This window comes from Miniopterus schreibersii (assembly GCF_964146895.1).
Source record: "Miniopterus schreibersii genome assembly, chromosome: 16".
Taxonomy (NCBI): Eukaryota; Metazoa; Chordata; class Mammalia; order Chiroptera; family Miniopteridae; genus Miniopterus; species Miniopterus schreibersii.
Window position 1 is genome coordinate 16,003,435 of NC_138116.1, and position 15,436 is coordinate 16,018,870.

A 15,436-nucleotide genomic window follows, 5' to 3' on the forward strand; every position below is an offset into this window, starting at 1 on the left:
CCCCTCTACGGGAGCACCTCTCTTGAAGGTCACAAATGCTTACGACCGCAGCCAGTGTTTCTCACATGCTGTGCTCTTGTTATCAGCACTTAGCCTGCTTACCACCCACTCCGTGAAATTCTCTTCTCCCTGGGCTTTTTTTTTTTTTTATCTCCCAATAATCTATCTTCATTTCTACTCCTAGCATACTGACCGCTCTCCACCTGGCACATCTTCCTCTGAGCTGTCCCCAAAGGGCTTCCTTCTTTCCCTGTCACATCTTCTCTCTGTAATATCTGGGCTTCGACTGCCAGAACAGCAGAAATCATCCCCTAAACACCTCCGGTCCCGGCCCTCTCCCAATCTCCCTCCAAATGTCTAAGAGCATAGCTTTAGAACTTGTCTGTCTTCTCTCCTAAATCTGTCTTTCTTTCTGAGTTACTTGTGACTTCTGAGGGTTCTACCACCGTTCAATTATCCAGGCTGGAAAATTCAGCATCATTTTTACTTCTTTGTCTCCTTTAACTGTTGTCCTCTGCAGTCTACCCCCGAGACCTCCCTCACTCAGTTACTCGGTGGACAGGTTCTGGGTAACTGCTGCAGTGGCACCCGGGGAGGCCGTGGTGGCCCAGGCAGGCGGGCACCTTGCCTTCCTGTATTTTACGTTCCAGTGGTGCAGACAGTCTCAGGGAGCAATCGGTACGATCAGGAAAAACAAATTAGAGTAGGGGAATCAGGAGTGATACCTACTGCTGATGGGGCTAGCGGCTTAGAGAGGCCGGAAAAGCCTCTCAAAAGATGCCATCAGAGCACAGGCCGAATGAAGTGAGAGGGTCTTAGGAAGGTCTGAAGGAGGACTGTTCCAGGGGGTGAGGGCACGTGCAAAGGCGGTGGGTGAGAATGAGCCTGGTGTGTCTGAGCAGCTACAGAAAGACCAAGGTGGCTGGTGTAGAGTCAGCAGGAAGAGTGGCAGACAATGAGGTCAGACGGCTGGTCAGGGCCTGAAGCGAAGGCCTCCCTGTGCGTGGTAAAGAGCCTGCCTCTTACTCTAAGTGTGACGGGGAGTGAATGGGGAGGTCTGACGTGGGGAGTGATCGGGTCTGGTCTATGTATTAAAGACCACAAGAGAATGGGCCATAGGGGAGGAAGAAGTAACATGGTACTTGTTAACTTTTCCAACATTAACCATGTTCTCAGGCAATGCACAGGGCCGTTGAGCATCCCTTCACTCTTTGCCCATTCCCTTTTTTAAGATGGAGGTTTCAATTCAACGGGTACTTAATTTCCTAACTCACAAGTAAGGACATCGGGAGCTAAAATACTTTCCCCTTTGCTTAGTTTAGATTAAAACAATACCATGTTTCTGAAATGAACAGTAAAAGCAACAGAGCATATATTTTCACCCATCTTCTACTTATATGTTATAAATGAAACCAAATCTTTTGGGCATTTTGCCATCAGTATGTCCAACAAGGCAATGAGGAATCAATGACCAAAAGCATTAATAGAGAATTCACAAATTGCTAGTAATGAACTACAATGTACCAGGCATTCAATGTACCAAACAGGAATGAATAACATTGAGACTGTTCCACTAGAAGTCTACCAAGAAGGAAGTTAAAAATTAAATGAATAAAAGATAAAGGCATTTCCATTACTATCGGGTTACAAAAGGTTTGTGCTTTTATGTGACATGAAGATAAAGAGTGGAGACATAATGGATGAGTCCCTTAGGTCAGTGTCATTCGGAATCAGACAATTAAGCTTTTAGCATTTGCCAACACTGAGTGTGTCTCATAAAACTAGAGTCCTGCAGATTAAGAAGAAAACAAGCCCGGCCGGGTGTGGCTCAGAGGTTGAGCGTTGACCTACGATCAAGGTGATCCGGGGTTCAATTCCTGGTCAGGGCACACGCCCCGGTTGCGGGCTTGATCCCCAGTCAGGGGCGTGCAGGAGGCAGCCGATCAATGATCCTCTCATCATTGATGTTTCTGTCTCTCTGTCTCCCTCTCCTTTCCTCTCTCTGAAATCAATAAAGATATATTTAAAAAACAAACAAAAAAACCCCAAGAGGAAAACAAGAGAATTATGAAATAATCAGTATTCATATTAGGTTAAGGTTTTTTTTATTTACAAGATATAACTCACTCATCTCTGTACTCTCAGGAGTCATTCGTTTGCTTTCCTGTACACCAGTAAGTGTCCTGTTCGTTTTATCATTCCCAAAAGTCTAAGAAGGAAAAGCACCCCAGAAGGGAAGGGTGGCTTTCCTTTCTTCTTCCTGAATTTGTGGGTGAGGCAGCTTAACAACAAACTCACTCATCAGTCGGTTGCTGAACATTAACTATGTGACAGGCACTGGGAATGTTAGGCTGAATGAGGCAAGGTCACGTGGTGAGGAGGGACAGCTGCTTCTCTCAGGAAGATTCGGGACAGTGTTTCCAACACAATCTTAATTTAGCTTGTAAAGGAATCTCCTTCAATTTCCCCCAAAACTTCCTCTGATTGGACAGAAAAGAGTCAGAGATGGGCGAGACAGAAGGGAGTCATCTCCTGCAGAGCCGATTCACAAAGCTCATCAAAGCTCTAAGAATGTAATTTGTAGCTCTTACTCTAACAGAAGGAAATTTTTTCCCCCCGGGAAAATTCTAGCCTTTTGCCACCCTGAACGTCAGTTTCTCAACTGGGAAGACAGCGGCAAATGGCAGTTTGTTTTCCACAAACATACTAGACACTCTCCTGCCTCAGGGCCTTTGCCCTTGCTGCTGGAGCTTTCTTCTACCGGGCATCTATATGACTTACTCCCTCCTCATTGGGCGGAATGCCTGTGAAAGTCTAGTTTAAAGGTTTGCGATGAACTGGTGGCTACTTGAACCCATTCCTGGGCAATTTCAGTATTTCTACCTTCTATACAAGTTCAGCAAGGCCTCCCTCTCCATATACAAGACTGAAACATGGAGAGCCCTTGAGGCTGCTGGTTAGACATAAGCTTCTTTATTATTATTTCAAGCTTTATGTCCATGAAATAAATTGGAGTTGAAGCTAGGTTTCCTTGCAAATTTTACTGCGACTTAAAGAGCGAAATGTTTCTTGGCAATTGTTTTTGAGGTTTTAGCACATGGTTTCCTATGAGTTTTGGGTGGAGTAATTTAATAATGATACAGTATATAAATCTACATTAGTAGAGCCTTTCACCACCTTCCAAGGTTTCTGGCTCTCCCTCTACTCCTCCAATAAAGAGGGGGGAGGGAGAAAATATCGGACTAGGTTGCAAGGACAAAATACTCCTTTTACGTAATGACAATGAACGACGAACATTGTAATGACGATACATAATGAGTGCCTACAAGATGCGAGTCACTTCATAAACATTATCTTTACTAAGCTGGCCCCTGCAGACACATCCTATTTAACTCCTGCAACAGCCCTGTGAGTTGGTGACTTCTCCATCTTCACAGGTGAAGAAAGGAGACTGGGCGAGCTTAGAGACCCCAACACAAAGCGATTAGGTGGCAGAGCGTCTTTGAACTGGTCTTGCACTGCGCCACTCTGCCTCCCTACGAGTAAAAAGTGAATCTGTCTTTTTGATAAGGATAGCATTTAGGCTACAAACAACTCATTTTTATCTGAAAACTGAAGATGATTTCTCAAATGTTCCTTCATTTTATCCTGTAATGTAATGAGCCACTATAATGCCCATTCTTTCCATTGTTATAAATGGAGCAAAAGTGAGGCTGAGAAATTAACTCAAGGTTTAAAAGATCTCGTGCAAGAGGCAGGTTCTCTCACTCCCAACGCTCTATCTATTTGACTTTAGCTTTCATTAGCGTTTGGGAGGAGAAACGAGAAACACCAACAGCATCGTGTAGTCCCCAGACTGAATCATCTTTAATCTGACTGGTAATGTTGGCTGGATAAGTTCATACATTTTTGAAAAATATTATTAAAGGTTCAGTTCTTGAGTCTATATCCTGGGTTTTAAGGCCTTTGACCTTGGCACATCTGTTGTTCCGTCTTTATGCACCTTTTTGTAAATGATTCCAGAGAGAGCTTTTATTTCTTACTGTGAAGTTTCCATGATGTTTATTATTATTATTATTATTTTACTTTCAAAAGATGGTTTAAATTTCAGAAGTAACAAATGCTCCTTCTAAAAGAAATATTCAAACAATACAGAGGTTTCTAATAAAAAACAAACAAACAGGTACTCTCCCAATCTGACTTCCTGGGAAACTAATGCACCAAAGCATTAGGTACCCTCTATAATTGATGGAAAACTGGGGGAACTTCGAGAACCAGCGCAAGCTGTTGCTTTATTCTGAAGATTTGTAAGTCATGAAAGTTAGTTAAGATGAGGTAAATTTTGGTCCATGATTCTAATTAAAACAAAAAATGAACTCTAAACATAATCTTCTATTTGCATAGTGCTTTATATTTTACAAAGCACTTTAATACTAGTTCCCTTTGTTCTTGAAACATGTCATGGAGATTGTATTCCCACATTAGAGACAGTAACGAAGACTGAGAGGTCACTGTATCAAATCTAAGATCCCACTGAGTATAGGACAGCCCTCCCCCCATTTTATATATTCCAAGGAGGAAAAAAATCCAATTCAGTTGTGACGTAATGACAGCTATACCCCTGAGGGACCCATAGGGCTCATCAGAAGATCTGAGTTAGGGTTCTGGCATTGTCCTCTCCAAGCCTGTGACTGAAGGTACACCACTCAAGTTCTCTGAGCCTTCATCTTTTTGTATCTTTTAAATTAGAAATAATGCCTACCTCACGGGATTGCTGTGCAGAGACATACTGATGTAAAATAGTCCTTTTAAGCTTTATGTAAAACTGATAAAATTTAAAACTGTTCTATCTCTATGGTATTATTATTTTAAAATACATTATCTGTCATAGTAATAGTCACAGTCTGTTGTTGAAGGCAGGAAGTTCTGGATTGAAACTGAACTAGTTTATCATATTAAATTATTACTCGAGCTGTTACTGGTAGCACACCACTGCTGCTGCTGTCTTTTCTGAGATGAGCTGTTGATACTTTGTCCCCATATGACCTCTGGAGAACACCCACCCCATTAACCCCCAAAATTCACTCCATTTGGACAAGGACAGTCTCAGGCCTGAAGGGGAAAATATTTCATTTCTGGCCTCATTTGCATTTTGCTTGTCCAGTTAGTTATAGGACTAAAGCATGAACTACACTGCAGACATCCTATTATCACAGTCAGCTCTTATTGTGGAAGGAATTGGAGTTCCATTTTTTGGGAGACAGGTAATTTACTATACTTTACCACCAATGCCCTTCTGTGGTTTTTGAAGCAGTCCTTGTATTTTTTTCTGCTTTTGTCTCAGAAATCATTTCATGTTACGATCTGTTCACCACGTTAGTCCTCAGGTGTATCGGCTTTTACTTGATTAAATCCTAGATATTGGACATCCTGCAATCCCCTTGACAACTATATCCCTGCCTCATGGGGGAAATTAAGGACTGCTCATCTAGCCCTGCCTTCATATATTATGGCTGCTGGCAGGATATGTGATTAAAGTCTATATCAGAAATACTTTCCTGGTAATGATCTTCTGTGAAAATGTATACCACTTGGTAGCTCTGGGATCGATTCACAGTAGAAATTTGTTTGTGTATATTAAGCACTGGAAGCGTGGTGGCTTTCTAATTTTATGACTGACAAACTGTATTATGCTTGCTTCTTATATACCAACAGAGAATGGTAGAAGGTTACTGCAGATTTGGTATTATTAAATAATTTCAGCACTTTAATTCTCAGGAATTTGTTTCATGAAAAAGGCACACACCCAACAGTTGATTAATGTGCTGAAGGAGCAATAGGGAAACATGAGGTAGTCTCAGATCTGCGATGATGACAGGTAACTGCTTTATGAATCTGGACTCATGGACCCAATATGCACGTGAATATCAAGTCTAAACATGAGCATTGAATTTCAGGTGTCCCATTACCCACCCTGATATACCACTAGTCTCTTTTATAAAAAATGAGTATTTGTTCCTTGCTACTCCAAACCGAGCCCAAGTATTACCATCTCCCACGCCAACCACTGCAGCAGCCAAGCAGCCTTCCAGCTTTCTTCCCTCTTGCTGCTCTTACAGTCCAGTTTCAGAGAAATGCCTGAATGATCTTTTAAAATGTAGATCAGGTCATATCACTGCTCCTGCTTAAGGCCATCAATGGCTCCTATGACACAAAACAAAGTCCAAACTCCCAAGGATGGTGTTCGAAGCCTATGATCTGGCTCCTTTCTACACCTCTACCCTACCGCATGTTACTCTCCTGCTTGCTCAGATGTATCAGCTACCCCGGGCTCTTTTCTGTCCCTCGAATATGTTAAGATTGCTCTTTTCTCAGAGGTTTTATACTTGGCCTGAAAATCTCCTCCCACAGATGTTCTCCAGCTTGGATCTTGGCTCAAATGTCACCTTTTTATTTATTTTTTTGTTTAAATATATCTTTATTGATCTCAGAGAGAGGAAGGGAGAGGGGGAGAGAGAGGGAGAAACATCAATGACGAAAGAGTCATTGATCGGCCGCCTGCTGCAGGTCCCCGACTGGGGATCCAGCCCTAAACCCGGGCATGTGCCCTGAACAGGAATCGAACCTTCATCTCCTGGATCCTAGGTCGATGCTCAACTGCTGAGCCACGCCCAGCGGGGCTCAAATGTCACACCTTTAAAGCGGAGTAACATCCCCAATTACATTCCCTCACACATCATCTGGTTTTATTATGTTTATAACAGTCATTGTTTTCTGGAATAGTAATTCACTTATTTGCTAACTTGCTTGTCCATCTCTGCCCTTAAGCAACTTGATGGCAAGAATTTTGTTTATGCTGTTATCTCAGTGCCTAGGTTAGGGTCTGGCCTACTGTAGACAGTAGTTCAGGGGAGAATAGTCATGAATCTAAATAATTACATTTTCTAAACTGACATATTTTTCTGGAAATAAAATTGTACCAGGAAAGAAATTACTTACTTTTCTTGAAGCTAATAATAATTTGCCCATTTAAAACAAAATTAAATAACCCAGCATTGTTTCTTTTCCAGAAATCACCCAAGATTGAATCTGATATATTTTCTTAATGGAACATTACAGCAGTGACCTACTTTTTATTTGCAACGGTACAATACATAAGCTTGCCATTTCCCTCAAACGGTAAGACACCACAAATACTTACAGTCATTACTACCTGGCTCTCAATAATTGAGCCACTAGAGAACAGGTCTGCCTTTAAACACAGGTGAACTTGTCTCTCTGAAGGCACCAGACTCACAAAAGCTATTCCTTTACCCTTGGAACATTCTCCCAGAGTCCAGGAGAAGACAGACAGAGCAATTGGCATGGATACTTTATGGAGAAGTGAGCTCCATAATGCCCATTCTAAACGGTACAGCTGACGCTCACCAAAGATATATGGCTCTTCCTTTGATAAATTCATGTTAATAAAAATATGCTCTGGAGGAAATAAGAAAAGCAATAATGATAGTTTGAGACCCAGAATAAGTACAACGTTGGAGGAGGTGCTATATCAAGTCTGAGTTTTGGATCTAAACGAAAAATTATGAAGGCCTTCGAATGCATTTCCCCCTCTTCTCATAAAACCTACCCTCCATCTGCCTAAATAACTTCAAATTAGCTATTACGGACAGTCCAATTTTAGAAGTTAAAACACTGCTAACTTCAGACGGGAACACCTGAACTGATGCCGGAAGCTGGCACAGACGGACGCATGTAATCAGATGGTCACTGCTGGGTAGGAGGAAAGCACATCCTCTTTCAAACGGTTGTGAAAGAATTACAGAATGATGCAACTAATTCCTAACAGCTGAACATCCACCTTTCTATTATAAGAAATGCTGTGATGAAAAGACTTACATATACATTTTTATGCACATCTCTCATTATTTTCCTTGCAAGAAATACCAACAAGTGGGATTATGAAGTTAAAATATATGATCATTACAATATTTTTTTTAACTGTCAAAGAAACTTTTCAAACAGATATTTTATTTTTTTTATATTTTTATTTATTTATTTAAATATTTATTTATTTATGTATGTATGTATGTATGTATGTATGTTTGTTTGTTCAAAATATTACAGGTGTCCCTTTTTCTCCCCAATGACCCCTTCCACCCCTTCCACCCCCTCCCCAGTCCCTCTCCCCACCACTGTCCGTGTCCTTGGGCTGTGCATATATGCATATAAGTTCTTTGGTCAATCTCTCCCCCTCCACCCACCCGCCCCCTCCATCCCTCTGACATTCTTCAGTCTGATCCATGCTTCCATGTCATCGAATCATTCCTGTTCATCAGTTTATTAAGTTCTTTACATTCCACGTATAAGTGAGATCATGTGATGTTTGTCTTTCTCTGCCTGGCTTATTTCACTCAGCATAATTTTCTCCAGGTCCTTCCATACTGTCGCTGATAAAGGGCTAATTTCTAAAGTGTACAAAGAACTCATACTACTCAGCAAGAGGAAGACAAACAACCCAATTAAGAAATGGGCAAAGGACCTAAATAGACACTTCTCCAAAGAGGACATTCAGATGGCCAAGAGACACATGAGAAAATGCTCAACATTGCTCATCATCAGAGAGATGCAAATTAAAACCACAATGAGGTATCACTTCGCACCTGTCAGAATGGCTCCATCAACAAATCAATGAGCCACAAGTGCTGGCGGGGGTGTGGAGAAAGGGGAACCCTAGTACACTGCTGGTGGGAATGCAGACTGGGCAGCCACTATGGAAAGCAGTATGGAGGTTCCTCAAAAAATTAAAAATGGAACTGCTGTTTGACCCAGTGATTCCACTCCTAGGAATGTATCCTAAGAATCCTGAAACATTCATCAGAAAGAATCTATGCACCCCTATGTTCATAGCAGCACAGTTTACAATAGCTAAGACTTGGAAACAGTCCAAGTGCCCATCAGCAGATGAGTGGATAAAAAGCTGTGGGACATTTATACCATGGAATACTACGCAGCTGTAAAGAAGAATAATCTCATACCATTCAAGCAGATATTTCAAAAGCTCCTGATGTGTACTGCAAAACTGACTCCCAAGGATGTTGTACCAAGTTCCAGTCCCACCTGCAGTGGACAAGAATATTTACTTTCAACTGTAATTAGGGGCCAGGCCCAGATGGCTCTAAATCGGAGGGATTTTTTTTTTTTTTTTTTAGTGTCCAATATATGAATAACTTAAGAAAAGACAAACTTGGGCCCTGTGGGTGTAGAAGCCTTTGCTCCAGCTGCTCATCTAAATTCCATGAACCTCTGAAGCTTAAGAGCACACTTATCACTACAGTTTTACCTCCTGCTTTGGTGAAGGAGACACTCCTTTCTTGGTTTTCATCTTTTAAACACACAATCACATTTTTAAAGGTCACTTCTAAGTATAAGAGCAGAATGAGGAGGTTTTGGCATGAGATCATCAGCATCATTCCCAAAGTCTATTCTGAATCCTGACAGCTATATTTTCTAGCTTTTATACTGAGACTTTTTCATAATCACATATTGGTGTATTCAGGTATACAAGGTAGGGCAAAAGTGGGTTTATGGCTGTTGGTTTGGAAAATAACTAATAAATAATAACACAAGAATAAACTCTGTTTCATGTATTCAAAACTGTAAACCTACTTTTGCCACACCCCATATATTTGTTTATAAGAGCTTGGGTGAAATGTGTGTGTGTATATATGTGTTATATTTCTCTTTATAAAAGCTTGACTGTAGAGAGCTCTCTACTAAGAACCGGTTTTTGACCTCCGGAAGGGGGTGTGGACCCCCTGGTTGTCCCGACATTCACCAAGCTGTTGGAGTCACCCCCTCAAAGCTCAGGCTGGGGGATGGACAATGTGAATTTGCGTTGCGTGTACAAGGACATGCAGCAGTCTGAGGGGCGTGAGAAGCAAGCCAGGAGCAGAGGTGGTGTGCAGAGCAATGTGACACTTGGTGCAGAAGCCACTGTGTGGGACTCCCTTTACAGGTAAAGCTTCCTGTATGCCCCAGTGCGTGTTAGATCTAAAGTGTGTCTAAGCTGCCCCAAGGACCAAGCTCCAGGGGGCCTTCTGCTTGACACAGAATCTGTGTGAACCTGAGAATTTAAAAAAATGCCACTGGCTCACCAAGATAAAAGAGTGAAAAGAGTTTATGCCCCAGGCAGTCTCTGACTTTATTTATTACCCCTTTGAATTCGAATGCAGTAAGGGCTGCCCTCCTGCCAGGTTCCTCATCATTGCAACAGTGGTTCAGAAGGGGGAGGAACGAGTTGGCTCTCTGTGTTTTCCTTCTGTGAGGGCCTACTTGCCCAGTACTGAAAAGTTTGGGGGGGGGGGGGTCTGCCTGTAACTGCTAGTGCTTTTGAAAATTTTACCCTATTTTTAATATTGCATTAATCATTTCCATGGGAATCTTGAAGGAAGGTAGAGGCCTGTGTTTGTGCTATCAATTAATCAGGAAGTCGGTAAGTTATACTTTTATTAAAGACCTCCTAAGGGACTCTAGCTAGATTCTTTTATGATGCATTTTTAAAACAGAGCTAACAGCCTCTTCCTACTTTTGATACAGGATTAGTTTGTCAATCTAGATGTCAATCAAAGGATTACAGTTCAAAAGTAGTTATTATAAATAAAGATTATACTAAAGGATTACAATACTGACCATGTACATATTGATGAAGAGCAATAAAAGTGCCTCCAAGGATTCCAAAAATGATTGAAAGTGCCGATTCTGTCTGTATACTGTTTCAGTGGAAGTAATGTAACAGGACAGACCAAAGTTTTCTTACAGTTAGCAATAAACAAATGAAAGACATGGACTCAGACATTTAGCCACAGTTTCCTGTGATGATAATCTTCTGACTCAAAATCCACAATAACATTAAATGTTATACATTAAGAAAAGCTCTCGTCTATTGTATTTTCAAAAGTATCCAAATTGAAAGAAACTTTAGACAATAATTATCTAGCACTTAGCACAGAGAAAAAGTGCATTTAAATTAATTACTTTAAGTAATGACAATGTGGTGCCAGCTTAGCAGCTGTGGTGATGTCCATTTATGGAACCTCTTACATTACCAAGTGTTCTGTTAGCTACTTTACATGAATCTCATTTATTTGTCTAGTCCTACCACTTCCAATACGATCTCCACCTTTTTATATGAAGGAACAGGCCCAGAGGTTAAGTAATTTGCCCAAGAAAGTTGGAGCATCTATCTCTAGGGAACATCAAAGGTTCTGAGGAGCATCTTTTACATGGATTTGCGCTGCTGCTCCGGGCTGCCTCTATGGTCTCCCCTGCTAACGGTATTCTGCTGAGGGCTGGATGGCCATGTTTGCAATGCACTCAGATTCCCTGATAGTTTACATCAGGGTTCTTACGTTGGGGTTCATAAACACCTGAAAACAAATGCAAAAACCACACAACTGCACAATTCTGAGAGGAGGACTTTCTCCAGATTTTAGTGTAGTCTATGGTCCAGAAAAGGTCCACAACTGTCTTGTGGATATTCCTCTGAGGCTTGTTTTTAAGCTCTAAGACCTAAGAAATCTTACTCTCATTCCCAAGGAAATCCCACAATAGAACATCTTACAGTGTCCTTATATTAAGAAGAAAGTGGAGGCAATTACCTAAGAGAAAATTTCAGATTGTACCTTGAAATAACCAGATGGCCACGGCCAAGGACATGAGGTGAAGGCTGCCACTGAATTATCTACCTCATGGCAGTAATTTTCTGTTTTTCATCAAACATGCAGAAAAACACTACTGCGTAAAGAGAAAGAAAAGCGTGCTGGGTCGATCCGATTATTAAACTTAAAAAGATATGTCATATAAAATTATAAAAGTACTGGGAAAAACATGCCAACATTGGCAACTACATTTCCAAATAAAAAGAAAACACAGAAGCTATTTGCCAGTTTTAAACAACAAAGTATTTATAACCTTGCAATGCATAAAAAGTGCAGAGGGAATTTCTCACTTTTCTTCCAAAGAAGTTCTGCTGAATTTTAAATATTTTCTTTGAATAATCACGTTTGACAAACAAAAAGGTTAATGCTAGCAAGGTAATTGAAATTAATGATGGCAGTGTCCACTGGGCTATGTCTGTGAAGCTGTTCCTCTCCCATTCCCACTCTAACTTAAAGATGTCTGACATGTAAAATTCTGCACTTACACATAATACAGTAGGTGTGGCTATTTTTCAATCCCCCTTAAAACCTACAGGTTTTTTTCCTGGTTTTTGGTTTTTTTTACAGGATCCTTACAGTGTTTTTGAAATGTAATTTGAGTTTTTAAAAAGGTACTAAGTTATACAAAACATAAAAAAGCCCCATTGCATAAATTAAGCAGCTACTATTAGAGGCATGGTTTCCAATCCTCTATAACTGAAGTACAAAGTTACCCCAAAGGATTTCTGAATATTACTCTACACCAAGTAAGCCATTTACTACCCAGGACTTGACTTGAAATTTAGTATTTTTATACTTATTCAACACAGAATTTCATCTATATCTCTATATATTTATATCTACACATAGTTGATATCAGGTCCCAAGCACAGAAAAATTAAGAATGCGAAACTAGAGAAACAGTGAAATGTTAGAGGCCAGCACAAAAACAATCAGCAGACCAACTGACATCAAGGGAAGAGACAGAAAAACAAATGAGAAGGGAGTCCAAGTCCACGAGGAGGCAGAAGAGCCTGGGACGGCGGGAGGAAAGGATGGAAATGTCGGGTCATTTAAGCTTCTCCCCAAGGACCTCCTGCCCACTGAGATGCAGGAAGTTGCTTAGGGCACTGCCCGCTTCTCCTAGCTCAGCGGTGACTGGGCGGCGGCAGATCACGCATTTCCTGAAGAGCGGTGTTCTCTTGGCCCAGCTTAGGAGCAAATGCCTGAGCGAGCAGCTCTGAAGAGCGAGGAACTGCCCCACTATTCCACAGCCCTTTAATTAACTACCATGCTCACTGCCCCAGGGCCTCTTCCTGGTTTTCCCTCCTGTGATCCTGGGGATTTTTCCACAGTTCTGCTGAACTCCCTGACTCAGCATCTTGTCTTTAACATTTATTGTGTTTTGAGGTCTTTTGCTCAGCTGGGCTGTACCTTCAACACTACTCCATCTGTTATGTACATATATTTTTTAATTGATTTTATTTTCAGAGAGAGAGAGAGAGGGAGGGGGAGGAGAGAGAAACATCGATCGGCTGCCTCCCAAAGGCACCCCGAATGGGGATAGAACCCGCAGCCCGGGCACATGCGGTGACCGGCGGTTGAACCTGCCACCTTCCGGTGTACGGGATGACGCTCCAACCAACCGAGCCACCCCGCCAGGGGTCCATCTGTTGTCTAACATTTAAAATTTCCTCTGTGTTGATTCCACCTTTCCAGGTTTCCTATGCTGCTGTGCACTTATTTTTACGTTTATTCTTCCATTTCAAAGAAACTTTGGACATAAGCAAAGGCATGTCTTAATCGGCCACCTTCTACTGGAAGCCATTCTGGGCACCTCAGATAGAACAGACAGTTCCCCCACAATGCGTGCACTAAGATTGTTTTTGCTTAGCCATCCGTTTTATGGCAGTCAAACCAACACTTCAACATGGTTAAGCTGTCAAATTTGAAATTTTCTTTGGTTCTGTTAAATCAATTATTTTTAGAAAGTGAAAAAAACTCCAAAAACTTACAGTCCATATCAAGTATGGCACGAACAGACTTAACAAGTTCCTTAGACTCCAGGGCCAAGGTCGCTGGGGTGTTCCGGCCGCTCCTCCCGGGCAGCGTGAGGGATGTCTGAGAGGCCAACAAAGCTCTTCTGTCACTATGAGGGCCGTAAAAACAAAGCCAGACTTACTACACAATAAATAGCACCTATCTTTGCTAAAACTGAATTCTTATTAGTTATGAATTTGTACAGAAATATTTCTATATCTGGGAACACTGTATTCTTATTGCCATAAGTAAAGTAAGTCACACAAAACATTATTTCTGTTTTCAGTTCTTGACTGTGTAATAAACAGGCATATTTAAAAACTTAGGTTGAGCTTATTTACTGAGTGCCTGTATTACGTTAACACAGGGTAGCCTTTTATTTCGTTTTGTGAAAATTCAAGTGAAGTTCAAAAACATAAATTTATTAAACACACATTAACTATGACTCCTGGTGATACTAAGTTTAACTTCATTATGTATATTTACTCATGAAATTATCTCTAAGCACTTCCATTTGTTTCCCCTAAACCTAACAGCCTAGAGCACTTATACTACTATTAAAAATGCAAATGTCCCCTGAAATAAATGCATTCAGATATAATAAAAAATGCAAGGTTTTCCTGCAAAAGGTCATTACACTAAAACTTTTACTTGAAAAGAGACCATTTTAAACTGATGACAAAACCATTGTTACTTGCTTGTCCATCTTCTTAAGCATGATGGGATTAATTAACAAGGAGAAATTAAAGAATCAGTTCTTCAATTCAAATACAGAGCCTTTATTCTGTGTTGAATGACCAAGACAAATATCCACCACAGAAGATACAGTGTACTAAAAAGACTGAACCAAATTTTGCTAGTGTTTAACTTTCCAAGACATGGTGAAAATTTGCTTAATGTCACTTCTTAAATTTGTCTTTTTTCCATGAACTAGTTTAAGGCAAGAGCAGACTCTGGCCTTTAAGTAGTCATTTTACCTTTCATTTTTAATACCAAAGCCTTTGAATTATTATTCAGGGTCACAATGAGACCTTGAAGTCAGGGGTAGGAGACACACCTAATTCATACGAGGCAAATCTGATTGCTGAGTATTTTAACATCTTTACTAAAAATAATCATCATGGAATTCACCAACTATCTTACATCATAAGCAGCATGGAAAACAATTAAAAATGCCAAATTCCTTCATTAGAGGAAATAAAACATTACATAAAATGAAGTTAAAAGTGTACTACTATAGGAACTCTTCTGAATTCAAAAAAATGCTGTATAAACCTAAAATATAATAAGAATACAATGAATCATCTTCACTTTTTAAACTGCTGTTTTCATAGCAAACGGTAGAATTTGCCTATATTTCTGCAAGCACACACTACTGGAAGTCAAATGCTAGTGTCAGCTATTGTAAGATAAGAAAAAACAATTGCTTTGAAAAATGTATAGAAAACCTTTCTTTTGTATCACGTATCAAAATGACCATACACTTGCAGTTTGAAATAAATAAATGTTATTACTATGATTGTAGCTCCTAATAAGAAAGTTTAAATTGGAAACAAACTGTGAATAATAACAAAATCAAGGTGTATTCTCCAAATATATTTTTTAACTGATGTCTACTGAATGCTGAAAATGCAAGAAATTGATGGCATGAGCATGTTTCATAAACTTCCGTTTGCCACAACAACTAATATGTTAGG

At 40.4% G+C, this 15,436-nt stretch overlaps 1 protein-coding gene across 2 annotated transcripts in view; it reads right to left on the bottom strand.

Annotated features, from left to right (window-relative positions):
* Positions 1-15,436, bottom strand: part of STXBP4 (syntaxin binding protein 4) — a 117,691-nt gene that overhangs the window by 41,400 nt on the left and 60,855 nt on the right. The window contains exons 12-13 of one of the 2 annotated variants that reach the window (XM_081116050.1): positions 13,715-13,848; positions 9,039-9,120 (exon numbers count right to left, since the gene is read on the bottom strand). In XM_081116050.1, coding sequence (XP_080972176.1) covers positions 9,039-9,120; positions 13,715-13,848 — 216 coding nt within the window. The remainder of the gene's footprint in view (positions 1-9,038; positions 9,121-13,714; positions 13,849-15,436) is intronic. The other variant, XM_081116051.1, reaches the window with a different exon arrangement.